The 26,118-nt window shown below is 49.3% G+C and overlaps 3 protein-coding genes across 7 annotated transcripts; 1 reads left to right on the forward strand and 2 right to left on the reverse strand.

Moving 5' to 3' along the window:
• Positions 1 to 91: 91 nt before the first annotated feature.
• Positions 92 to 12,404, reverse strand: ddx27 (DEAD (Asp-Glu-Ala-Asp) box polypeptide 27). Its single transcript, XM_061686933.1, is given in 22 exon segments — positions 92 to 206; positions 280 to 339; positions 1,673 to 1,775; positions 1,910 to 2,030; positions 2,109 to 2,203; positions 2,287 to 2,380; positions 2,682 to 2,788; positions 2,867 to 3,044; positions 3,116 to 3,197; positions 3,850 to 4,003; positions 4,084 to 4,225; positions 5,038 to 5,137; positions 5,226 to 5,376; positions 5,795 to 5,968; positions 6,028 to 6,133; positions 7,067 to 7,150; positions 7,258 to 7,319; positions 7,386 to 7,451; positions 7,454 to 7,541; positions 7,621 to 7,680; positions 9,908 to 10,063; positions 11,506 to 12,404. Coding segments are annotated over 22 exon segments (2,283 nt in total). The 5' UTR covers positions 11,590 to 12,404; the 3' UTR covers positions 92 to 190.
• On the forward strand, positions 12,179 to 18,673 carry pltp (phospholipid transfer protein). 4 transcript variants are annotated; one of them, XM_061686936.1, is made up of 15 exons: positions 12,180 to 12,400; positions 14,720 to 14,858; positions 14,978 to 15,077; positions 15,194 to 15,322; positions 15,389 to 15,544; positions 15,628 to 15,691; positions 15,885 to 16,040; positions 16,114 to 16,290; positions 16,372 to 16,431; positions 17,068 to 17,232; positions 17,310 to 17,377; positions 17,444 to 17,486; positions 18,143 to 18,206; positions 18,284 to 18,360; positions 18,437 to 18,673. In XM_061686936.1, the coding sequence occupies exons 2-15, from the start codon at positions 14,741 to 14,743 to the stop codon at positions 18,509 to 18,511; spliced, it is 1,452 nt and encodes a 483-aa protein (XP_061542920.1). In that variant the 5' UTR covers positions 12,180 to 12,400; positions 14,720 to 14,740; the 3' UTR covers positions 18,512 to 18,673. The 4 variants fall into 4 exon arrangements, with proteins under 4 accessions (XP_061542923.1, XP_061542920.1, XP_061542922.1 ...); XM_061686937.1 differs by lacking the exon at positions 12,180 to 12,400 and adding an exon at positions 12,423 to 12,531; XM_061686939.1 differs by lacking the exons at positions 17,068 to 17,232; positions 17,310 to 17,377; positions 17,444 to 17,486 and having other exon boundaries at positions 12,179 to 12,400.
• Positions 18,559 to 25,056, reverse strand: khk (ketohexokinase). 2 transcript variants are annotated; one of them, XM_061686940.1, is made up of 8 exons: positions 24,809 to 25,056; positions 24,585 to 24,701; positions 23,952 to 24,086; positions 22,276 to 22,348; positions 22,058 to 22,204; positions 19,795 to 19,883; positions 18,860 to 19,017; positions 18,559 to 18,788 (listed from the first exon to the last, which is right to left on the reverse strand). In XM_061686940.1, the coding sequence occupies exons 1-8, from the start codon at positions 24,919 to 24,921 to the stop codon at positions 18,676 to 18,678; spliced, it is 945 nt and encodes a 314-aa protein (XP_061542924.1). In that variant the 5' UTR covers positions 24,922 to 25,056; the 3' UTR covers positions 18,559 to 18,675. The 2 variants fall into 2 exon arrangements, 1 of the variants encoding a protein (XP_061542924.1); XR_009769279.1 differs by lacking the exons at positions 18,559 to 18,788; positions 18,860 to 19,017 and having other exon boundaries at positions 19,810 to 19,883; positions 20,126 to 22,204.
• Between the last annotated feature and the right edge of the window lie 1,062 nt (positions 25,057 to 26,118).

Genomic DNA, 26,118 nt, shown 5'->3' on the forward strand with positions numbered 1-26,118 from the left:
GGAGCTAATGGTTGAAAATGCTCCCATGTAGAAATACAAAGTCAAATCTGAGAAGAGTTCTTCAATAAATAAACAAATGGTGAAGGTTTGTATTTGTGCCACTTATGACTTTATTTCAAAACAACAAAAGGAGCATTTACACATTTGAAAAGGGACAAATGGAGACAAATCGACGCTGTTTTGGACCCGCTCACTTCCTCTTGAACCTGATTGACACACGAGAGTGGCCACAAACGTCAAACACGTGCACACCAAAAAAAAACAAGAAGAAGAGAGTACCTGGAGTTCCCTGGGCGCTTCCTGTCCAGACCAAGGCGTTTCCTGTCTTTGAAGGACGGCCTAAAACCATTTTAAAGAAAAATAAAAAAACCCTAATCGGTAGTCGTTATTCACCAGCCTTTGCACGAGGAGCACCAGCACATGATTTGTTTGTGCCATATGGTATGAAGTAGAGTGTGCCTGTTTGCAAAACAGAAGTTTGTCCGCAACAAGCAGTAGCAGACAAAACGGGTGGATTACGTTTCAAAAGCAAAAGGCTCTACTTTTCTTTGACCATTTGTTGGAATCGGGAGGGGCCAGTTCTTTCCGATGAGACCTCCTAACCCTAACCCCTGGGAAACGTTGCCACTTCTTTTGGAGCATTACCACAGTCCTATGATTGACATTTTAAAATGATTGCGTAAGTGTGCCACCGCCATATAAAAATATCATTTATGATTATTCACACTATTTTGCAAATTATTGACGAGTGAAACAAACCAATGTACCTATTTAAAATCACAGTCCCAAACAGAACATTGATAAATGACGACCGCTGCGGCCACTGCACTTTATTTTAACGAAGGTTTGTTTTCCGATACGATCCTCCTTAACCCTTTTAAAACCACGCGGCTCACCGGTGGCAACGTGGCGCGTGTGCATTTCAAATTACCGGAACTCCTCGCTACTTCGGGCAATTGTACTCAATCAAACTGCCCCTGAAAGCAGTGAAACTAATAAATATATCTATTATTATGGTGCTAAAAGGAGTCTGGGCTGTGGAACGTTGCGCATACAGTATCTTTACACAGTCCCCTCCAAAAGCATTGGAACGTCAAGGTCAATAAAAGCTGGAATTCGGAACTTTTGTCTTCTTTTGATCTGAACCCCAAAACAATAACAAAGAAATTGACCTTGACGTTCCAACCAACAGTTTTTGGAGGGGACTGCGAGTCTATGCGATCAACAGGGTTTAGATAGATAGACAGATTTGTTAGCTTCATCACGTTCCTAAAACCTTTGCACATGACAGTTTGCAATATTGAGTGAAATGAAAACGAGACAAATTAAGATGGCAATCCTTGCAGTCAGCGGTATAGACGCGCGCACACACCCTCGTCATTTTGAGACGCTCATACAAGATGTCGGTCGGGCAAACGACAAAAGTAGCAGCATTGGTAATGTGTGTAAAAAGAATAGCCGGGGGTGACTTGCAGCTTTACAGCTGCACACATTATTTGTGCACGAAACAAAACTTGAAAATCAGCAGCATGGCTTGCAAAAAGGCAAGCCAAAAATAGCAGAATCATAAAGATCTATCATAATTATAAGCAATAGTAAAGCAGCAGGCAAATAATAACAACAACAACAATAATAATAATAATAAATAATAAATGAAAGAGGAAACTCTCACCCCGCTCTGTAGTGTTTGAGGGCTTTGTTGCTGACGTTGGTCAACTCTCTGTCGAAGGCAGACTTGCGCCTTGCGTTGCCTTCTTTTCCTGCCTTCTGATTGGCTGCTACACGAGAGCGCGCGCGCGCGCACACACACACACACGCACACACACACACCAGAGGGAAGTGGTGAGTGAGGGCGCACGATGCGTTGGAGCGCGCAGGGCTGCGCGGGCGCGATTGTTTCCTTTCCAACCTTTAGGGGGCGCCTCGTCCTCGGGCATGGCTCGGGCTCTCTTGGGTCGCCGCTCGCGCTTGGCGGCTCGCTCGGCGAACATCTGAGCCTTCAGGATCTCGAACTGAGCGCGCTCCTCCGCCTGCGACACACAAACACACAGCTTAGCACGCATACAGACACACGCAAACGCGCCGCATCCGAACCCGAAGACACCGACCGTCATGCCTTTCTTCTTCTTGCTGTCCTTCACAAACTTGTCTCGCTTCTTCTTCCCTCGCAGCGCCAAGTCGAACTCCTGCAGCGCCTTGTTCACTGCGCCGCACACACGTCAATGTAACATACGGGCCACGTACACGCGACAGCGCGTTCCGAGTCGTCCGGCGCGTCGGACTCACCGCGACTCTGCTTCCTTTCCTGCTGCGTCTGGAACCAAACTCGCTGAGTTTCGTTGGAGGCGGAGCCATCCAGGCGCTTCTGGGCCACGCTCAACTACGCGCGCGCACACACAATTGAAAATGTACTGTACATGTGGCTCAGTGGCGCCCTCGCCCTCGTCCTTCTGATTCGGATTCTGATTCTCCGTGTTTTGGAAAATTCCGCCCCCGAAGCCACTTTCGCTTTGCTTTGCATGTATTCCATGAGAAGACTCACAAAAGAGTTTCACGAAGCCATGCCCGAAAAGAAACAGGAAGTCTGCCATGTTAGTTGAAAACAACTAATTCACGTTCAAGTTGACAATTTTCTGCATCTTGAATTTCAACACACGATTTGCATATACTGTTGTGCGTACCTTGGCCTCTGAGGCAGCCATCTCTCGCTCTTCTCTCTCCAGCGTCAGCACGGCCTGCACGTCTTTTTCCAGTTTGGAAATGAGGTCTCTGAACTTCAGGATGACGTCTGGAACAGACGCAAAGCAATTTGGTACGAGAACATGCGAGCGAGCGCGAGCGCGCGTGCGTGCGTGCGAGCGGCTACCCGGAGGAAGCACGCGAGCCTTCACGGCGTTCTTGGCCGACTTGATGACTTCCTTCAGCGTCTTCCTCTCCGACTCGCCGACCAGCGACACCGAGCGGCCCGAGCGGCCCGCTCTGGCCGTGCGGCCCACGCGGTGGACGTAGTGCTTCGCCGTGGACGGCATGGTGAAGTTGATCACCTGATGAGGACGGACACGCGGTCAGCACGTCGGCTCGGTTCGTCCCCGGACGTCCGCTTGCGGCTTCTCACCGTTTTGACGCCGTCTATGTCCAGACCTCTGGCCGCCACGTCCGTCGCCACCAGGATGTCGATCTGCTCGTCCTTAAAACGCCTGCGCAAAGTTCTCGTCGTCATCTTTGCTCAAAAGTCCGCTTCCGTCGGTGTGCTTCAGTGAGCCGGACGACTTATGGCAAGACTCGGTCCTTTTGGGACGCTTTAGCACGGCTTGGTAGGGCACGGATACGCAAAACGTGCTCAGGAAGAGCGGCCACGCATCCAAAGCCAAACCACATTTACCAGCGCGCCGCCTGTCACTCGCCGACAAATTCGAGGTCACGTTAATGAACGACTCTCGCGCTGTTCGTGAAGAAACTTCAGATTGCTCATGATTTGCAACGTGATGATAATAAATAAATGTGAATATTTTCAGAATGGGAAACATTCTGAATAGAGAATATTTATAGCAGCGGTCCGCAGACTGGTACCCCGGTCCACATGTCACACGCCCCCATTAGCTTCCAATCGGCAAACTCCATCGCCAACGACACACTTCCCCCATTATCTTCCGATCGACGAGTGCTTGAGAACTATCTTCTTGCATGAACCGGTACCGTGGTGTAAAAAAAAAAAAAAAAAAAAAAAAGGTTCCGTCCGGCCCACTTGAAGTCAAATCGGGTAGAATGCGGCCCCCGAATTGCAATAAGAGCCTCAACGTCTGACATTTCAACGAAAGGTTCCCAACGTCTCCGGTTCTGTCCGCCTACCTGAGGTTCTCCAGTCTCTGGTTCTGGCTGAGTTCTCCGTGCAGCTCCCCGACATTGAGGCCCATGAGACCCAGCAGGATGTGCAGTCTGTGCGCTTGCTTCCTGGTCTGCGTGAAGACCATCACGTGGTCTTGGAAGGTTCTGGTGAGCAGAGCTGTGACACAAGCGCGACGGTCAGGACGTGGCCAGTCCGGAGGAGACTCAGATCTTTGGGAAGCAGAAGGGGACGCTGACCCGCCACCACCGCCTCGCGGTCGCCCTCGCGGTTGGCTCGGATGCGCACAAACTCCTGGCGCAGGTACGGAGCCACGTCCGTGTTGCTGTTCACGAAGATCCTGACGGGCTGCTTGAGCGAGACGGCCGCGAGGTCCTTCACCTGGGGACGGACGCGTCACGTGACAGCGAGCAGGAAGTACGGTCGTCCGTCGCCAACTCCCAAACTCCCCGACTAGAAACTGTTTCTGGAGAACATACTTGAAAACTGCTGGCTGGAAAAGGCGCACATTTTGCTTTTCTGCCTTTTTTAGTGCTCTTTCTGCAGCGGAACGTATTACATTGTGTCACACCGCGCGGGGACTCAGGAACACTTCAGAAAACCGTTGTCAGTTACCACACTTGGTCGCTGCATCTAAGAATGCAAGTTCAAACTGGACCGGGCAAAGCCAAAGCCACATACCGACAACAGCCAGAAACGCCGCCGGCCGGCTTCTCCGGCCCCGAGCTCGTCTGAGACGGACAGACGCAGAGTAGAAAAGCGACGAGTCCGCATTTCAAATTGCTTCTGGAAATCACGGACGTGGTCTACTCCGGCGAAACGTGGTTTTTTCCATAACTGCTATTAAATCGAGCAAAACTATCATTTGTCGGAATGCTCGATTGTTCAATAGAATTTTACCAAAATATTCGATAGCTGCGGCCCTCCTACCGGTTTTATGGCGTTTTGAATTGTTTGTTAGCATTAAGCTAACTGACTTTAAGTTATCTGGTTCAGTCTTTGTTTAGTTTTAGATTCACCTTTACACTGGGAGTAGCAATAATCAGATGGAAACCTCTTTTACAAAGACCCTTCACCATTCGCGTTCACTGCCGCCGAACCAAAGGATCGGCCGAACAACAGCTCGGATTTGGAAAAACCGGTGCGTCGGCTCACTCTCAAGGCGCCGCCGTATCGGTGGCGGTGAACCTTACCTCTTCAGTCATGGTGGCCGAGAACAACATTGTTTGTCTGTTGTAGGAACACAGCCTGATGATTTCCTTCATCTGTTCCTCAAAGTACTCGTCCAGCATCCTGAGGACAAAACCGAAACATTTGGCTCGGGCCACGCTTCCTGACTGACACGCCAGGTGGCCCTCCGGCTCCTCAGGGCGCCCCCTACCTGTCTGCTTCGTCGAGGACGAGTATCTCGATGTGTGTGAGCTCGAAGCTGGGAGTGTTGTGGAGATGGTCGATGAGTCGGCCCGGAGTGGCGATGAGGACGTCCGGGCCCGCCCTCAACGCCGCCTCCTGACACTTCAGGTCCAGACCACCTGAGGGGACACCGGCCAGGAGGGGACATCAGGCCCGCACAAATGTGTATGGGAACTTCCACGCACAGACACACACACACACGTACAAGGGGGATACACACAGAAACACACACACAATCACACGTTGGTACACAAAACAGTGCAACATTCTGTGTACACACAGACTGTGCAGACACGTGATCTCGTGCATACACAGTGTACACACACACCGTACATATATATACACAGATATATATATATATATACACACACACACACACATATATATATATACATATATATATATATATATATATATATATATATATACATATATATATAGAAGAGAGAGAGAGACACACAAACATCCACAAAGTCACAGCAAACACACGTACACAAGTCAGACACACAAACACATTGGCAGTTACAGGAGTCATACCGACAGTCAGGCACGTGGTGATGGAGGTGAACTGCGCCAGCTGCCGCGCCACTGAGTGAACTTGGATGCCTAGCTCTCGGGTGGGAACCAGAACCAGCACCCGGGTCACCTGGGACGTCCTGGGCTTGTAAACCAAGCGCTCCAACACGGGCAACATGAAGGCGGCCGTCTTTCCTGAGGATAGCAAAAACGTGACGACGGCGGCGCCGGCCGGCGTCGGCGTACGAACGTACCTGTGCCGGTGGCGGCGCAGGCGCAGAGGTCTCGGCCCAGGAGCCCCACGGGAACGCAGGCCTTCTGGATGGGGGTGGGCTGCTTGAAGCCCAACGCCGTGATGGCCTGCAGGAAGCGCCACAACGACAACTTGTGAGGAACCCCGCCAAACGACGGACGCGTGCGGCTAGCATACCCCTACGGAAGTCTGGAGTGGCAGAGAAGTATGTTCAAATAGTACAGGACGTGTATGAGGGCAGCAGAACAGCGGTGAGGTGTGCTGCAGGTGTGACAGAGGAGTACAAGCTGGAGGTGGGAGTGCATCAGGGATCTGCCCTGAGCCCCTTCCTGTTTGCAGCGGTGATGGATAGGTAGACAGATGAGGTTAGACTTGAATCCGAGTGGACCACGACGTTCACAGGTGACATTGTGATGTGCAGTGAAAGCAGGGAGCAGGTGGAGGAACAGTTAGAAAGATGGAGGCGTGCGCTGGAAAGCAGAGGAATGAAGATTAGCTGAAGTAAGACAGACTATATCGACCGTCCAGAGCAACGGGGAGTGTGGTCAGGAAGTGAAGAAACGGGTCCGAGCGGGTCGGAACGGGTGGAGGAAGGCGTCAGGTGCGTTATGTGACAGAAGAGTCTCTGCTCGGATGAAGGGCAAAGTTCATAAAACAGTGGTGAGGACGGATGAGAGACAGCGGCACTGAACAGACGACAGGAAGCAGAGCAAACGAAGATGTTGAGGTTCGCTCTCGGAGTGACCGGGTCGGACACAATTAGAAACGAGCTCATCGGAGGGACGGCCGAGGTTCGATGTTTTGGAGACAAAGTTCGAGAGAGAGCAGACTTGGATGGTTCGGACACGTCCGGAGGAGAAATAGTGAGTATATTGGTAGGAGGAGGATGAGGATGGAGCGGCCAGGCAAGAGAGCGAGAGGAAGAGCAAAGAGAAGGTCGATGGACGTCGTGAGGGCAGTCGGCGTTGGCGAGGAGGATGCGGGAGACAGGGTGACGCGGAAAAGGATGTCGCGCTGCGGCGTAGCGATGACCGAGTTACCTTCAGGATGGGTCTGGACAGGTTCATGTCGTCAAAGGCGAGTGCGTCATCAAACTGTGACGCGTCTTCGTGGAACGACTGCGCCTGAACACGCACGCAAAGTGCACACGCAGACGGACAAACATTCACGTTAGCATAAGTACACACACGTGTTACCAGGGTGACACGCCCACGCGATTTGACTTCCTCACCTCTTCCTCCTCGTCTGCCTTCCTCTTCCTCCCACCACGTTGTCGCTTCTCCCGTAGCGTGTCTGCCAGCAGGAAACAGGAAGTCAACCGCAAAAAAATAGATAAGATATTCAAAATAAAAGCCTTACCTGCTTTGGTGAGAATCTGCTCGTCGTCAGAGTTAAACTCGTCCTCTTCACCCTCACCCTCACCCTCACCTCCTCATCATCATCATCATCATGACAGTTCACGTCCACCTTCTCTTCTTCCTCCTCAGAATCGTCTTCACCCACAGACGCTTTTTCCTGCACAGCCGACAGGAAGTAGAAGCTCAACCAACAGGAAGTAGAAGTTCATCCAACAGGAAGTCTATTATTGACGTACCTCTGCTTTCCTCTTCTTCCGGATCTTCTCTATCTTCTGGTCCAGAGTGGTGAGACTTCTCTGCACATGTTAGAGAAGTGTGAACATACAAAGAAAATTCGAATAAATATTTGGAATTTTGAGGGGGGGGGAGAAAAATATCCCAGTTTACAATTTGACTCCAACATAACAAAATGTGTAAAAGGTGAAGTGCTTTACAGTGCTTCACTTTGACTGTTAGAATTTTTAGGAAAAAAGAATATATAAAATCCAGTTTGAAATAAGGCTAACTTCAAATGTAAAAAAAAAAAAAAGGGAAGGGCTGTGAATACTTTTCCAATGCACTGGACATGTAGCACACGCGTAACATATACGGAACATACGTGGAACTCAGGGGTAAGTGTTGGATTTATCTCACCAAACATTATAATGAATAAACACAAAAGGAATGAAGACGTTGGTCATTTTACTCATGAGGAGGGCGCACGGGAGATTGTTCAGGTGACAGCCTCTCAACACGCTCGAAACAATCTCCCCCGTCGCTCCTGCATTGATTGGAAAATAGGAGGGTTCTACAAGACATCACGTTCTAAGCATTAAGACACAACACGAAACATAGGACCGGACGACACCCGTCCCGTCCCCGACCACATCCGATCACGTCCCTTCCATCAAATGTTGCTGAGTCATCTTCTTGAAGGCGAGACATCTTTCTATCGAAATATTGTCCATAATACTAATGCAAGCTAAGCAAATAAATGATAACTACTAAAATATATCTAACAGTAAGCCATTCAAAGTATCGTGCAGGGCTGCCACGAACAATTATTTCAACAATCCATGAATCTGCCAATTATTTTCTGCATTAACCAATGAATCAGAAAAAAAACGCAATTTTTAATCTGTCAATTACTTCAATTCAATGAATCGATGAATCGGATAAAAACATTTTTCATTTCCATCCCTTTACTCAAAAGCAGAACGTTATTTCAAATAAATGGATGAGGATTCAGTTCCCGATTTGGTCGGTAACATCCGTCAGAAAATTGGGGAAAAAAAGGACGATTATCTGATTATCGTTTTGTTGAAACAAAATTAGACATTTGCAAACATCTGCTTTTACTCTGGAAAACAATGTCCAGGGCAGAAGCAGATGTTTGCAAATGTCTAATTGTGTTTCAACAAAATGATAATCATCCTGCTTTCATGGAGGAGGACAGAAATCTGAGAATATTTACTGTTGAAAGGCCGAGAAGTCCGAGCATTTGGACAATTTGAGGTTAAACAAGATCTCTAAACGATTAATCGATTTTCAAAACAGTGGTTGATTACTTGATCGTGGATTAGTTGTGGCATAATCAATGAATTGTTGCCCATTTCTGGAGGCTTCCTGAGTGAAAATTCACCTTGGGTGTCGCCATTTCCAGTTTCTCTTTGCTTTGGTACCAACTTGGCGCTAAGGAACGAAGAGCTTCATTGAGACAAAACTAATATGTCTATTTGTTGAGCCAAATCTAATTGAATTGAGAAAAAAAACTATTGGATGAAAACGAGAAAAGATTCTTCTCAAACTTGAATAATACAGGTTCCATTTCTTTTTTATCGTGAACTGTATCATTCACGTCAATGTGTATTTGAAGACATTGGAATTTTCAGCTGGCGCAGTGCGCCAGGTGCGCGCCGAGCAAGGCGCCAAACGTGCGTCGGAAACGAGGAGCGCCGCTGTGTATTTTCACGTGAATTCCATGTGGAGATGATCTCATTGATCGTCCGGTCAGCGTTCGCAGGGGTTAGCTTTTACCGTAGCGGTTAGCTCACCGCGACGACGGTGCTTTTGGGTCACGAAGTTGTGTTTGAGGTGAAAGCAACCCTCGTTCTACTGCCGATGACTCAAGAGCGCGAAATGCTAGGAACAAACTTTTGTCTTTTCGGGTGGAAGACGACAGTCTAGCTCTTCCTTTGGGCAGGTTGTCACAGAGCGCAATATTGTGCCGGTCTTCTTGAAAGATCCGTCAAAGTGCTCCAAAGCAGCTGGCAATACGGAGAAGTAAAAATTCCCCGTGCGCTGCCGGCTACAATTTCTGATCTCCGCTAAGTGCATCATTGTATTTGATTTTAAATTGTATTCAAATATGTTGCGATATTCTCAGTGCATGTAGCTGTCTTTTTTCTTTTGTTTACATTCCTTTTCATGATATTGCGCATTTGTGGACATTTTGGTCACAACAATCTTGACATGAAATATTGATTGTGTTATTGTTGGGATTTTTTTTTTTAATTTGTTTTATTTCTAGTCTGCAAGTTGTACCTTCTTCTTGAGCTGCTTCACGACGTCGGCCGTGGCCCAGTCGTCTCCGCGGTCCAGCGCGTCTCGTTCTCCGAACACAAAGTCGCCGTTGAAGTCTCTGGCGCCGCCCTTCTGGCCGCCGAACTTCTTCTTCCGGTTGAGGACGATCGGTTCTTCCTGGCGAGCGGAACGATCACAACTTCAGCAACAAACCCGTGATGTCATGCGGTCTTTTCTCTTCTGTTGTAAAACAACATTCTTGGTAGAAAATGATGCACAAACAATTGACCGCGGTAATATACGCTACCTCTCCTGTTACCTTGCAGTTAAAATGTATCTGTTGTAAAAATCTATATTTTCCACATTTAAGGGTAAAAAACAAATAAAAGGTCTTTAAAAGAAAAAAAATGACTATACTGTACATGCAAGCTTTGTTTAAAAAAAAAAAAAAAAAAAAAGTTCTTTTATCCTTTCTATATCATTTTTTTAATTCGTAAGGTATATCAAACTCAAACGTGTCACATTTTGATGGTTAAACACGCAGCAGGTCACAATGACCCAGGAAGATTTTTAAAACCAAAAAAGAAAGCAACACAACAGCACAGAGGGTAAAAACTCAACAAGAAATGTTGCTTCTTTTGAGTTATTATTTTTGGTTGCATATGAAACCGCAACCGAACAGAAGGGTTAGGGCGAGTTCATCGTGCTGCAGGCACACTGTTAGCGTGCAAATTAATACATTTAGGGGTGGTAATTCAGCACTTGATCATTCACAACAGGTTTATTCCTTTAATATCATTTCTTAAAAAAAAAAGTTTTTTTAAAGTAAATATGAATACTTTCGTGACAAAATAAACACTGGTTGGATATTAACCATGTTATTTAATGTACTATTATCAGAATCAGAATCCTCTTTATTTGCCAAGTATGTCCAAAAAACACCCAAGGAGTTTGTCTCCGGTAATCGGAGCCGCTCGAGTACGACGACAGACGGTCGATTGACGGAGAACAGAAGAAAGACAGTCACTGAGCAATAAAGGGTTGCTAGTTATCGGGTAATGCCGGTAAATTATTTTAATTTTTTGGAGCAGTGCGAATGACTGATATTGCAACAGTCCGGCGCAACGACCATCGTGCAAAGGGCGCCGAGACTTCAAGCGAGTAGTACGATAGTCTGGGACAATGTCGATTGTGCAAATGTTGCAGATACTCCACAGTCCGTGTGCAAATGGGGCAGATGCTACTCTGGCATGAGTGGCCGGTATCGGTCAACAACAGATATGCAGGGAGCGCACGAGTCATGCATCATTGGCCCCACAGAAATGGGACAACGAACTCAAGACAAAAAGAGAAAACAATTGGCAGCATGTCGCCATGGAATTGTAGGTTAGCTGTCTAAGAAGTTGATTGGAACGTCTGCTAGTTCTAGTTGGCATTGATCGGTAGCGCCTACTATGAAGACTTCGAAGGTCAATGTGGGCCACTTAGCTCCGTGGGCTCCAAGTTTTCTACTTGTATTTGACGCACTTTTTGCCCACAAGAAGGGCCGAGCTCCTTGATCCGCCCGGAAGCGCGCCTTCCGCGGGCAAAGCGTCGCCCCTCGAGCCGGCCTCGCTCACCTCCTGCTCGGACTCGCTGTCAGCTTCTTCCGGACTCTGCTCATCGTCCCGGATGGTTCCAATCAGGCCCAGTTGCTCCAACATGGCGAACTTGAAACTTGTCTTCAATTATTCTTGTTTTCAAGTCGACCGGAACGACGCTGCACGCGTACACACGTGTGATGACGACACAGGAAGTCGCCACAGTCTGCTTCCGGGATAAGATCCTGTATTCGTGCGTTGTTGTTTAAAAAAACAAAACACAAATTCAATGTAAAAAGCGAATGATTTTCATAAACAACGCATAAAACATATATACGCGTTGTATATGATGAACGACGATACAAATGAACGCGGTTTTGCTGCAGTGCGGTGTGCACTTGATTAACTTAACTTGAAAAACCGGCCGGGCGGGCACACGAACACATGCAACTTTTCCCCGCCCGGCGGGGACAATCAAACAGAAAATCGCGTGTGTGCGTGACACGACTTAACCCTGCAACTCTTCGACAAAATCACTGTCATCATGGTGTCCATATTCTTGGCAATGCAGCCATGAACGCCGTTTTGTAACAAATACATTTAAATGACCAACTTTCTTTCCCCCAATTCATCATTGTTGTTTTTTTCCATTGCAAACAGCTGGCACACACACACACACACACACACACGCACACGCGCACACACGCGCGCACGCAAACAGCTACAAAGCAGAAATTCCTGGAAAGTTTGACTCTTCTCAGAGACTTCAACGACCACACACACACTTTTGTGCCCCCCACATCGGGGGGGAGGGGGAGGGGGAGGAGTCAGTCCCTGGGGAGAAAAAGAGAAGGACACGTCGGACAGAAGACATCCAGAAGACGAGCAGAACAACACAACCAAATCCTCGTCGTCCTCCTCACGCTGCTCAACTGTGAGTTGCGACATCTTCACTCACACACACACACACACACACACACACACGCAGACTGGACGCCCATGGCTAGACTGACTCTAGACTGACTCTAGACTGGCACGAGACTGGACTGGACGGACGATGGACAGGTGAGATTGTTACAGCATGTGTGTTGTTTTATCTTTTTTGATTTATTTGTATTTTTTAATATATCGACATGGGTGATTTGAAGTCATTTTTTTATATTTCTAAATACAGATTTGTCTTTGTCTTTTTTTAATCTGCCCTTTTAAAAATGTATAAAAAAAAAAAAATGTTCATGCCTTTTTAACATCATTTTTCATTTGTACTTATTGATTTTAATGAGACTTGGTTTTTCTTTTCTTTGTTTATATTTGTATTTTGCAAGATATACTTCTTGGTGTTTACATATGTGTATATACACCGTATTTTTCATTCATTCTTTTAACGACATTTTTATTGTATTTTGAAACGGCTTTTGAACCTTTTTGATTGCATTTGTTCGGATTTCCTTTTTGATATTCCTTCTTTTGTGTGTGTGTGTGTGTGTGTGCAGCCCGGAGTCAGCCGCGCATTATTTGGACAGCTGATGTTTGCTGCTTAGCGTTGCTATCGTGCGTGCGTGCGTGCGTGCGTTTGAGTGACGAGCTCACCGACGAGGAGCGAGCGTGAATTCAGTTTGCCCCGTCTCGTCTCTCGTTAAAGGAGCAGTCAGAAACATTTGGGTTTTTTGGGGCTCCGCCTACAGGAAGTGTCTGTTCGAAGGCGGGTCCACGTTATTGTTATTATTTATTTGTTTCGATGGTTTACTACAATGTGTGAGATCCGGGGTCACCACGGCAACAACGTGCGCCGCTTCCATCGGAGAAAGAAGACGAAGGCGATGATTACGTAGCGCGGCCCAGCATTTGCGCTCGCAAACGAAAGGCCGGCCCGGACCGCCGGGGTCGGAGGTCGTCAAAGTCTTTTTGAAGCTTCCTCGTCGGGTTAGCGCTTAGCGGTTAGCCACACGCGCTCGCCCGACCGCTTGCTGAGCTGTCATGACAGGACACGGTTTTGTGTGCGTTCGCGTGCGTGCGTGCGTGCACACGTGAACAGTGTGCGTGTGTGCGCATGAGATGATTGAACTTGACAAACGACATTATTTTAAAAGCATCTACCACGTCGGGACGTCGGGGTAATCGGTGTTGTGTAGTAACTAATCACACGTGACTAGATGACGTCATCGAATTACAAAATGAATGTCATTGTAAAATGCGCCATTCTGCTCTCGTCTCAAACATGACCTATTTTTCCAAATACGACCCCAAAGCGCCACCTTGTGGTGCAATCTATTCATTTGTCTGAGATTTTTAAAAGTTTCAACCCATAGTTCCACTTTTGAACACAGAAAAGAACATTGCCTCTTGAACACCATGCATGTATGTAACAAACACGTTTTATTAAGTATTTACATTTCATCATGTTTTGTTATCAGTTTTATTATTTGCGTCAACAAATGTGGATCATTCTTCGGGCCCGACGGATATGGTTTTTTTTTTTCAAGCCGATTCCAACATTTGGCAGAATATTTTTAAGAATAGAGATATGGATTAGAGGCAGAACATTTAGTCCTTTCGTATTTAACTTTCCAACAGAGAGATAAATCCGCTTTTTTGTATGCCATTACTTTTTGTCTTATGTTGTAACGCGTTCATGTGTAAAAAAACAAAACTGGACAAACAATTGGCCGATTTGGGCCTATTCGAGAAGCGTTCGTACCGGCCGATTCATCGGTCGGGCTCGAATTGCGAAATAATGATGTTTGGTTTTAATCCGCTTTTTTTCCAAGGAAACATCCGAGGGTCCTTTTGATGCGTTCATTCAAAATTAGGAAATGTCATCAGAAAATGTAATTAGTGGTTTGACTTTGACCAAGTCATTGACTAGTTCCAGCACGATGAACTCGCGCTCGGAACCGACACCGGTCGTAATGTTGCCTCCACGTTAACATCTGCGACGTCGCTCGCCGTAGTACGTCCGACATCACGACGACGAGTTTTTTTTTTCACAAGATAAAATGTGCGTCGCTAAGCGCTCAAAAGAGAGCCAGAAACAAACATGAAGTGAAGAAGAAGGACTTGAATGAGGACAGAGGAGACGGAATGTTTGCAAAGGGAGGGAGGTTACTTCAGTTCAACGACAACATACTCAGCATGCGTGTGTGTTGAGGCGATGTTCTCAGAGCGAGGTCACTCGAGTTGACCGTCAACATACTCCGCTTTTGCGCGCGTGTGTTGCAATTTCTCAACCGGAACGGTCCGTTCTCCACCGCAGGCCGCGGCATTTGACAACGGGATGACTTCCCGTCTGTGGCCCCGCCTCTTCCTGTTTGTCTCCACGCTGACGTCGGTCATGGCGACCAAAGAACCGGCCGCGTGCAAGATCCGCATCACGGACAAAGGCCTCGACATGCGTAAGACGCTCGTTTTTTTTCTTTTTCTTGTTCTTGCCCGGATGATGACGACGACGGGACGATTGGGAGCAAATTCGGGCGCCGTGGATAAAATCCAGCGTTTGTGCTTTTTCGTGCAGTGAAATCGGAGACTCGGAAGTTTGTGGAGGAGGAGCTGAGTAACATCAGCATGCCGGAGATGAGCGGCAAGGAGGGAAGATTCCAGTACGCCGTCACCGAGTACGTAGCGCCACCTAGCTGCATGTAGCGTCGCGTAGCGCCAACGGCTTAACGCTACGGCCGTGATGCTACGAGGTAACGCTACGGCATAACTTAGCGTGCGGCGTGTGGTCCAGCGTGAAGATCACGGAGCTGAACCTGACCTACGCCGACTTGAGCTTCCTGCCCGACGTGGGTCTGATGTTCGACATCCAGAACTCGTCCATCGCGCTGAGCTTCCACAGACGGCTCCTGTACTGGTTCTTGTAAGTAGCGCCTCGGCACAGCGAGCGGCGCCGACGGCTCGGTCGCTAACGGGTGTCGCGCGTCAGGTCCGACACGGGAAACATCGAGGCGTCGGCCGACGGCGTCGACATCAACGCGGGTCTCGGCCTCGGCCGAGACTCGCTCGGGCGCCTCAAGATCAACAACTTCACCTGCGATGCCAAAATCAAGAAGATGAGGGCCGAGTTTGACGGCACGCTCGGGTAGCCCCGTCGGTTACGTCATCGGTGTCGAGGATGACGTCGTCGTCGTCGTAATCGTTCGATGTATTTGTTCCGCCCCACAGGAGAGTTTACCACTTCCTGGCCAGGTTTCTCACCACCGGCATGCGCTTCCTCCTCAACAAGCGGGTCCGTCTGCCGGCCGTCTATGTCCCACCTTTCTTCACCTTTGACCTGCGTCCATCCCGTATGGAACGCGTCTCTGCTGTCCCACTCCCACCCGTCTGTCCCTCGTCCGTCTTCCTTCCGGCCGTCTCTCGCACGCTTAACGTTTCTCTCTACCGCGTGTCGCCCGTCCGTCCGTCCGCCACCGCGCGCGTAGATCTGTCCGGCCCTGCAGCACGCGTCTCTGGTGCACGTCAACTCCATGCTGGAGACCATCCCGGTGCGGACGGAGGTGGACAGCTACGTCGGGATCGATTATTCGCTGACCGACGATCCGCTGGTGACGTCTCGAAGCCTGGACATGAACTTCCGAGTGAGACGCGCGCGCGCGCACGCATGCACGCACGCTAGGTTGTGCGCGTGGATGACACGCGTACGCTTTGCAGGGAATGTTCTTCCACCTGGCGGACGAGCGGGACGCGCCGGTTAACTACGCGGCGGAACCGCTCATCCGGGAGTACGAGCGCATGGTCTACTTGGCGCTGTCCGAGTTCTTCTTCGACAGCGGCCTGTTCTCGTACTACAAGGCGGGAATCTTCCGGTTGAACATCACCGACGACGACGTGAGCCGGCCGCGAAAAAAGAAACGGCAGCTGGAAAGGAAAAGGAGAGAAAGCGAGCGAGATTTTGTGTGTGTTCGCCAGATGCCCAGAGATCTGGAGATGCTGCTGAGGACCACGTACTTCGGGACCGTCATGATGCTGGCGAGTACGGCGCACCGGCGCGACGGCGGCTCTTTAGTCGATGTGGCTTTTCAAAAGCTTCCGCCGCACGTCTTTGATCACATTTATTTGCGCGTCGTCGATATTTCTGTTTTCCACGTGCTTCCCCCACGTCGTCACGCGTGCCTCGTATGCCTGTCTTGTCTTTAATTTGTGTCGTTGATGTCTGTTCCCGCGTCTTTGCTGCGCTTTCCATACCTGCCTGTTGTGTTTTTCAGGTGTCTTTGGTCCGTCCGTTTTCAACCTTGTCTCCTCACGTGTCTTTGATGTCAGCTTTAGACGCGTTTCCCCACACGTTTCTGCGACGTCGTCACGTGTCTTTGATGTCGTCGATGTCCGTTTTCGCTAAGTTTCCCCCCCCCCCCCCCCCGTCTTCACACGTGCCTTGTATGTCGCTTGTCTGTTTTCCAAATGTCTTTCATCTTTTTCTTTTGCCGTTGATATCCACGTTGTGTGTTTCGGTGTCTCGTGTTACGTACCGTACGCTATTGATGTCCTTTCAAGCATAGCCGCTCGTGTGTTTGGCAGTCCGAGTCGGCGCCTCTGTGTCTTTGATGTATTTTACGCGCGACGTCACGCAAAAACGAGGCTCGGAATCGCGGTGCTGTTTTTTGTCAGAATCCGGCGCTGATGGACTCGCCCGTGTCGCTGGAACTGGCGGTCAACGCCCCGCCCAAGACCACCGTCAAGACGTCCGGGGCCACCGTCGTCATGACGGCCGTCGTCAAGGTGATGATGACGCCGGCCGGCCGACCGCCGGTGCAGCTCAGCAGCATGACCATGGTACGCGCGCCCGCGCGCACACGCTCGTTGAGTAAAGTCCTCAAAGATGCCGAGATTTTGTTGTTGTCCTTTTCCAGGAAACCAAATTTAACGCCAAAGTTTCCATCAGAGAAAACCGTCTGTCCGTACTCGCCGACCTGCGCAGGTCAATACGCACGCACGCACCACGCGCACACACACGCACATCTTAACGTGTCTTTGACTCGTTCAGGTTCAAAATCTACTCCAACCAATCAGCGCTGGAATCTCTGGCAGTAAGAATTGCTCAGTTCTGTGCGTCTTTCACGTGTCTTTGATGTGGTTTTGCTTTCGGCATCTGACCGGTCTGTTTTTCGGACGTGGACTATTTTCCCCCGTGTCTTTGATTTCATGTTTCCATTTGTGTCTGATGCGTGTGGTTTTTGCGTCTTTGATATATTGTTTTTTTGTCTTTGACTGGTCGGTTTTTCCACACACACACACACACACACACACACACGTACATCGATACAGAATTGACCTTGCAGTTCCAATACTTTTTGAGGGGAATCGGTTTTTCACATGCGGTGCGATGTTCCCCCCGATGTCTGTTTTTCCGTGCGTGTCTTTGATGAGTACTTTTTCACATCTTTGATAGATTCGTTTTTTCCATGCCTTTAACTGGTCTGTGTTTCACGCGTGTCCCGGTGTTACCCCGTGCCCCGCACGTGTCTTTGATGTATCTGTTTGTATGCTGCTTTTTCACTCGTCATTAAGCGGCTGTGTTTTTCCGGTACAGTCTGACATTTCTCCCGTCTTCGATGTCAGTTCGTCATGTCTTTGACGTTCCCGCCGTCCGTTTTTTCTCGCAATGTTCGTCACCGTCGTGTGTTTGCCGTTTCGCTCGCCGGTCTGTCCTTGACGTTCTTTTCGCCGCTCTGCCGTCCGTCAGCTGATTCCTCTGCAGGCGCCTCTGAAGACGATGTTGCAGATGTCCGCGGTTCCTCTGATCAACAGTAAGACGACGACGACGACGTCGGTCGGCATCGTCACGTGACGCGCGCCTCACTACACGTGTGTGCGTGCGTTTCAGACTGGACCAAGCGAGGCGTTCGTATCCCTCTGGCTGACGGGATGGACCTCGTCGAGGATGTGGTGGAATACCACAACGTAAGTGCGCGCGCGCGCGCGCGTCCACGCGCGTCCGCGCCCACGCTGACGGCGGCCGACCTGTGACCTCCCGCAGGGTTTCATCGTGATCGGGGCGAACCTTCACTTCAGCAAAGGCCTGAGGGAGATGGCGGCCGCCGCCTCGCAATGAACGCGCGCCCGCCCGCCGGTTCGTAGGGTTAGGTTAGCGTGAAGGTCTTGGACGTTTTCCGGCAATGCGCCACTTTATTGGTCGACAACGCAATTGGTCATCATCGTCTCCGCCGATCGATCGCGTGACGACAAGGTCAATAAAGCTTTTTGATCCCTCGTTCGTCAGACTTGCGTGAGTGCGCTCAGTTTCTCGGCGATGGCGTCGTAACCGTGGAAACCGCACTTGCGGCCCGCCACCCGGCAGCCGAACGTCAGCGCGTCCTGCAAATCGCAACCTGCCCAGCGACGCGCGCCGGTCGGTGTTGGTCACACCACTTGGAAACGGCTTCTGACGTGCGTGCCTCACCGTTGGCCAGCTTGTGTATGACGGCGGCGTTGAAGGTGTCGCCGGCGCCCAGCGTGTCCAGCGCGCATTCGGGCGGGAAGGCGTCGGAATGGAGCAGCGTCCCGTCGGCGTCCGAGGCGTCCGCGCCTTTCTCGGCCCAAGCGCAGATCAGGACGGCGCTGAAACGACGCAAAACACAACCGAAAATTCCATAAAAACAAATATGGCCCCAAAAGACAAAAGACGTCTCTCTTGACTGCATTCTCACAGCTACCTTTTATCTTGCGGGGAAATAACTACTTTTAAAAAACGTTCTTCTCATATTACACTGTTTTTTTTCCCACCCCAAAAAGTTTGATCCTATTCTACTTTTTTTTCAGTCATTTTTTGGGTTGTAAAATAATTGACTCTCACAATATTACAACTTTATGGTCATGAAATTACGCTTTTTTTTTTTCTTCAAAAATATCTCTGTTTTAAATACTACCATCTTGTTCATATTATTTCCTTCAACATTTCAACTTCTTTATTAGTGGACATTTACCACGTTATTCGAAAAAAAATTACTTTTTCCTCAGACGAAATACATTTTGACCCAAGAGTACGACTTTTTGCTATAATACATGATTTTATGGTATTATTTCATTATTCTCAAAATGAAAAATATGCCTTTTTTTTTCGAGTAAGGCTTTTCATTAAGTAAGATGACGACTTATTGTTGGGTTCCACCTCTTTTTCCGAGAACGACCCTTTTTTAGAAAAAGGACGACCTTTTCCCTTTTTTACAGCCTTTCCTGTCCTCAACTTTTTCTCAAGGTGACTATTCTCATATTAAAATCCTCCAACCCTTTTTTCCTCATAAGATTCCAATGTTATTGCTGTATGGCACCCCCTTTTCGTGGGACTTTTTAGGAAAAACGAGGAGGAAGAGTGCGCGTTGCATGTGGGGCTCGAACCCGGCCTTGAGGCGCCCTCGGAGTCCTCGCAGCGCGTTCTGCGGCGAGTTGAAGCCCAGCTGCCGAGCGACGTCTTTGCTCACGAACACCTGACACAAAAACAATGAACATTGATGCCTCCTATTCCCATTCAAAAACGATGTTTTCTGAAAAATAACACTTTCCCACCACAAAATACTATTTTATTCTAAAAGTACTGACTTCAATTGAACATGCTTTTGTTTTTTTTAACAAAAAAGTCAAAACAGAAGTCAAACATTTTCAGCAAATAAGGATAAGTTTCCCCGTCACTGCACCCCCCAAACAAATAAATCCCTCCTGAAGCTGTCACCTTATCGTGCTGGAGGGGTTTGGGTCCCAATAATCCGAGGAGCTAAATTGTCTGGGGCTTGATGCCCCTGGCAGGGTCGCCCAGTGGTGGCCGGGCCCCACGGGTCCCCCTTCCCGCGGGCTCACCGCCTGCGGGAGGGGCCATAGGGGTCGGGTGCAGTCCGAGCCGGGCGGCGGCCGAAGGCGGGGACCTCGGCGATCCGATCCCCGGCTACAGAAGCTGGCTCTAGGGACGTGGAACGTCACCTCTGTGGCAGGGAAGGAGCCCGAGCCGGTGTGCGAGGTCGAGAAGTTCCGACTAGATATAGTCGGACTCGCCTCCACGCACGGCTCGGGTTCCGGTACCGGTCCTCTCGAGAGGGGTCGGACTCTCTTCCGCTCTGGAGTCGCCCACGGTGAGAGGCGCCGAGCAGGTGCGAGTATAGCTATTGGTCCCCCGGCTCGGCGCCCGTACGTCGGGGTTCACCCCGGTGGACGAGAGGGTAGCCTCCCTCCGCCTTCGGGTGGGGGGGACGGGTCCTGACTGTTGTTTGTGCCTATGCACCAAACAGCAGTTCAGAGTACCCACCCTTTTTGGAGTCCTCGGAGGGGGTGCTGGAGAGCGCTCCCGCTGGGGACTCCGTCGTTCTGCTGGGGGACTTCAATGCTCACGTGGGCAATGACAGTGAGACCTGGAAGGGCGTGATTGGGAGGAACGGCCCCCCCGATCAGAACCCGAGCGGTCTTCTGTTATTGGACTTCTGTGCTCGTCACGGATTGTCCATAACGAACACCGTGTTCAAGCATAAGGGTGTCCACACGCGCACTTGGCACCAGATCAACTTCTTAACCACCTAACCTCTAATTCCATGACAACAAGCTGGCAATTTTTTGACTTGAGTTCGTTGTCACATTTCTGTGGGGCCAATGACGTATGACTCGTGCACTCACGGCAGTTGTCTCGCCACGCTGCACTATTTGCATATACTGGCCACTCGTGCCAGAGTCGCATCTGCAACATTTGCACAACCGACATTGTCCCAGATGATCGCACGACTCGTCACTTTAAACCGCATCCGCTCCTTGAAGTCTCGGCGCTCTTTGCACGATGGTCATTGCACCGGACTATTGCAATATGAGTCATTCGAAGTGCTCGAGGACTCTGCATCTTTTTGCACAATTGTTTTTTGTCAATGTCTTCTTTCTGTCTCCAAAGTGTTCTGTCAATTGACCGTCTGTCGTACTCGAGCGGCTCCGACGACCGGAGACAAATTCCTTGTGTGTTTTGGACATAGTTGGCAAATCAAGATGATTCTGATTCTGATTCTGATTCCGAGGACACCCTCGGTCGCCGTTCGATGATCGACTTTGCGGTCGTGTCATCGGACTTGCGGCCGCATGTCTCGGACACTCGGGTGAAGAGAGGGGCGGAGCTGTCAACCGATCACCGTTGGCTCCGATGGCGGGGGAAGACGTCGGCCCAAACGTATAGTGAGGGTCCGCTGGGAACGTCTGGCGGAATCCCCCGTCAGAAGGAGTTTCAACTCCACCTCCGACAGAACTTTAGTCGGGGGACATCGAGTTCGGCGCCTCCATTGCCGAGGCGGCCGACCGGAGTTGTGGCCGTACTTTATTCGTACTTTATTCTCAAAGCAAACATTTTCTTGGAGAAAAAACAATGACGTATTTTTCTGAAAAAAAGGTCAATTTGTTCCCATCATAATTACGACAAAATATTTTGATGACTCTGATATCATAAATACTTCATAGGACTCTAAAGAAATGCGACTTGAATCACAACTGATTCTTCTCCAAAAAATGCACGTTTTTTCCTCTTAGGATGAATTCTTTTGTGACTTGAATCTTGTACTCGGACATGTTTTCCCTTTAAAAATGTCACTTTTTGGGGGAATAACTTAACGTGAAGGCAGTATTGCAGATACTTGCGACCGACCACGTCGGCGTGCGAGAAGAGCCGATAAAGTTCCTCCCTGGGCTTCTCGATCTCCACGGAGATGGTGATCTTCTGTTGCCGCGGCAACGCGGCATTGTACCGCGCCACCCTCCCCATCATCTTCAGCTGCTCGTCCGGGTCGCGCGCCTGCGGGACGCGCGGGAGGTCACGAGGGTCGCCGCCGGAGATGACTCCGCCCACTCGGCCGGCCGGCTCACCTCCCAGTGGATCCACTTGAAGGCGCTCAAGTCCACCGCATTGAAGTCTTCGCTCGTCACGTCTGGGATGTTGCTGATGATGATGATGATGATGATGATGATGAATTAATGACGCACATCATTGTCGTCGTCGTCATCATCATCACGACAGGGAGAAACACAGCGGACCCCCGGATACTCGCGTCCCGGTTGCCGCAATTTCCCCAGCTGGTAGATTTTTGGGGGGCTTTTTCTTCCTCGTTATTCGCGGACGTCCTGTCTTATTTGGGGGGCTTTCCCCCCCGCCCCCCATCTCCCGCTTCTTTGCATTTTTTTTCTGGGAAAAAAAATTTGCCCACCAAAAATGCCTGACAAATTTGAAATTTGAAATTATTTGTGATAATTCCGATCCCCGACTTATTCGCATTTGTTTCAGGAAAAAACATCCATCCATCCATTTTCCATTTTCTGTCGCGCTTCTCCTCACGCGGGCGGCGGGCGCGCTGGAGCCCGTCCCAGCTATCTTTTTCAGTGACTTGCAAAAGCCCTGATCAAACACGTTGCCTTTTTTTGGAGGGAAAATATTTTTTTTCCAATTTTCATTTGCAGATTTGTGGTCCGATTTTTTTACGCGATCGATAAAGAGATTGATAGAAAGCGATCGAAGAAAAGTCGTCGACGGGAAGCGATCGATTCATCTTGGTTGATGAAAACCAGAGCCGGACCGACACGGATTTTTGTTTTTAGTCCAATTCCGATATTCGGCAGAGTAAAACGATGATAACCAACGGATCGGCCGATTCATCGAATTAATTCCAACGACTTTTTTTTCTGAATTACAGGCACAACATTTGACTGCTGTATAATACTTTGCTCCGCTTTCCTCCCACATCCCCAAAACACGCACGCTAGGTTAATTGAAGACTCTAAATGCGAGCCAATGGTTGTTCGTTTCTATTTGCTGTTTGTTTCTATGTGCCCTGCGATTGGCTGGCAATCAGTTCAGGGTGTGCCCCGCCTCCCGCCAGATGATACAGGGGATTGGCGCCGCCGGCAACCCGCGACCCTCGTGAGGGTGAGCGGTCACGAAAACGGATGGATGCATTTCTCTCTTTTATCTTACGTTGTCATGTGTTATAGAGTTTTAAAAAATCGGCCCATTCAACTGGCAGGCAGAGTTGTGAAAGCGAAAAGCAACTGATGCGAAGTGATCAATAGAAAGTGACGGAAAGTCATCGGGAGAAATGGAGGGATGGAAGAAAAAAAAACGATGGCGAGAAAGCAGTAAGTCAGCCTGCTCGGTGAGGAGCGCCGGTGAGTGGAAGGAGGTTAAAACTGCTTACAACATACGAGGCCTTCACACAAAAACTGAAAATGTGGTTCGTTAACACCTGCAGCTGCCAACACTACAAGACAAGTATGTTATGATGGTTTTTTTTTTTTTTGTTATGATCAAATGATTTGTGGTTTTATTTATATATTAATAGTATAGCAAGTCTTTATGTATCCTGTATTATATTGTCTTGTAGATGTATTTTACATCATGGCCAGGGGGCTACAGATGCAAACTAGCCTTCTGGCTAATTCTGGCTTTTCCAACCATGTGCATTTCATGTGTTTGATGAAATTGCAGTGTCCCCTTTCAAATAAACCGATTAAAAAAAAAAAAAAAAAGCCACGTTCGAGCGCGATCTTACGTGTCGGCTAGCAGGACGGTGCGAGAACCGCTGGACGGGCAAACCACGCAGCATGCGCTCGGCGTCTGGCCGCTCGGCTGCCACGCCAGCCGCGAAATGTCGATGGCCCGACGGGAGAAGTCTTCAACGATGAAACTGAAACACACAGAAAAGTCATCTATCGCTCCTCCGAAATAAAAGTGCAAGGAACCTGGTTGGCGGCACGCCGTCGACACGCACGGGACGGTCTCCGTGACGACGTCCTGAAACACGAGAGAGACGCGAGCGCTTGGAATGCACGAGCGCGCGCCCACCTGTGGACGTGCGGGGCGACCTGCTTGTTACCTGGCCAAGGGGGTGTGTGGAGATGTTACTGGGCCAAAGGGTCCTACGCACGCTATTTGGTTTTTTTTTTTGGATGAGTAAGCGAGTTTGAGAGAAAGTGTGTGTGTGAGAGAGAGAGAGAGAGAGAGTATGAAGTAAGGTTCAAAGTACATGTTGGAGTGGATGGAGTTGTAACCTGACCAAAGGGGTGCGGGACCCTTTGGTCAGGTTACAGTGTCCTTTTTTTTTTTTTTTAGGGGCGGGGGGGTGAGTGAGTGAGTTGTGTGGGGAAAGAGAGCGCGTGTGTGTGTGTGTGTGTGCGGCGGTCACCTGGCCGCAGGTCCAGCGCAAAGCGAGCCCATGAATGCGCAGGACGATCCCAGAAGTGATAAAACTGTGCACGAATTGGACGCGTTGCCGCCTCGCTGCCATCGCTGCGACACACACCTGTTGCACACGCACGCGCACACACGTCAACACCTGTCCGTTCGTGACAAACATCCGCTCGTCCGTTCACAGCCACAGTTCACGCGACGGCGACGGCGCAGGCTCACCTGCTGTCGGAATCTTCTCGGGGAAATTCGTCCACCACGCTGATGATGTCCAGACACACGAGCCCCACGCACAGAATCTTCTTCTCGTTCTTTTCGTCCGCCCGCTGCTCCATATCGCCAACCTTCGTCTTGTTTGTTCAACTTTGTTTTGGTGGACTTCGAACTCGCTGGCGAGTGGGTGATTAGGACACGCCCCTTTTGAGTGACTCTAAGCTAGGAGGGTCAAGCGCATTCCGCGCGCGAGGACACCAAGAAAATCCAAAGACCGAAAGAATGCGCTGACTGGTACGACAAGGCTACCGCAGTACTCCGTCGCCCCCCCCCCCCCCCACCCAAGATGGCCGCCAAAGTGATTCCCTGTATGCACTTATACACAGGTACAGCTCAACAAATTAGAATAGTGTCGAACGCTTCAGTTAGCGAGTTCAAATCAGATAAGATGCACGTCACACTCCGAGTGAACTCATTTTTTTAAAGATATATGTATCATTTTGATGATAATAGTTTACAGACCCCCCCCCCCAAAAAAAAAAAATATATTTTTTTTTAAATAAAGAGAGAAAATTCACTCGCTCTAGAAACTAGATTATGTAACAAGAAACAATGACAAATATTTTTAATGTAGAAAGGACGCGTTTGTGTTTAATGAATGGACATCATGTCTTCTTGTCCCTCTTGCGATCAACTTCTTAAACAGTCAACTTACAATTTCATAGCAACATGCTGACAATTGTTTGTCTTTTCGTCTTGAGTTCGCTGTCCCGTTTCTGTGGGGCCAACGATACACGACTCGTGCGCTCACTGTCGTATTCTCGCCACGCTGCACTATTTGCATATCTGTTGTTGACCGATACCGGCCACTCACGTCAGATCAACATCTGCTCCATTTGCGCACGGACTGAGGAGTATCTGCAACATTTGCGCAATCGACATCGTCCCAGATGATCGCGCCGCTCGTCACTTTAAACCGCATGCGCTCCTTGAAGTCTCGGCGCCGTTTGCACGATGGTCGTTGCGCCGGACTATTGCCAGATGAGTCATTCCAACTGCTCCAAGTGCTAGACGACTCTGCATCTTTTTGCACAATTGTCAAAAAAGAAAAGTTGTACCGGCTTTACCAGATAACCTGCAACCCTTTACTGCTCAGTGACTGTTTTTCTCAATGTCTTTCTGTCTCCAAAGCGTTCTCTGTCCATCGACCGTCTGTTGTCGTACTCGAGCGGCTCCGACGACCGGAGACAAATTCCTTGTGTGTTTTTGGACATACTTGGCAAATGAAGAGGATTCGGATTCCTGATGCACTCCCACCT

Source organism: Phycodurus eques, chromosome 10, assembly GCF_024500275.1.
Source record: "Phycodurus eques isolate BA_2022a chromosome 10, UOR_Pequ_1.1, whole genome shotgun sequence".
Classification (NCBI taxonomy): domain Eukaryota; kingdom Metazoa; phylum Chordata; class Actinopteri; order Syngnathiformes; family Syngnathidae; genus Phycodurus; species Phycodurus eques.

Excerpts from the sequence above, each read along its gene's own strand:
- pltp (XM_061686936.1), top strand. The coding sequence starts at position 14,741 with ATGACTTCCCGTCTGTGGCCCCGCCTCTTCCTGTTTGTCTCCACGCTG. Across the intron at positions 15,323-15,388 it reads CGGCTCCTGTACTGGTTCTT|GTCCGACACGGGAAACATCG; the intron begins GTAAGTAGCGCC and ends GTCGCGCGTCAG. Across the intron at positions 16,041-16,113 it reads GCCTGGACATGAACTTCCGA|GGAATGTTCTTCCACCTGGC; the intron begins GTGAGACGCGCG and ends TACGCTTTGCAG.
- khk (XM_061686940.1), bottom strand. The coding sequence starts at position 24,921 with ATGGAGCAGCGGGCGGACGAAAAGAACGAGAAGAAGATTCTGTGCGTG. Across the intron at positions 19,884-22,057 it reads TCTTCTCGCACGCCGACGTG|GTGTTCGTGAGCAAAGACGT; the intron begins GTCGGTCGCAAG and ends TTTTTGTGTCAG. Across the intron at positions 18,789-18,859 it reads CATACACAAGCTGGCCAACG|GTTGCGATTTGCAGGACGCG; the intron begins GTGAGGCACGCA and ends GTCGCTGGGCAG.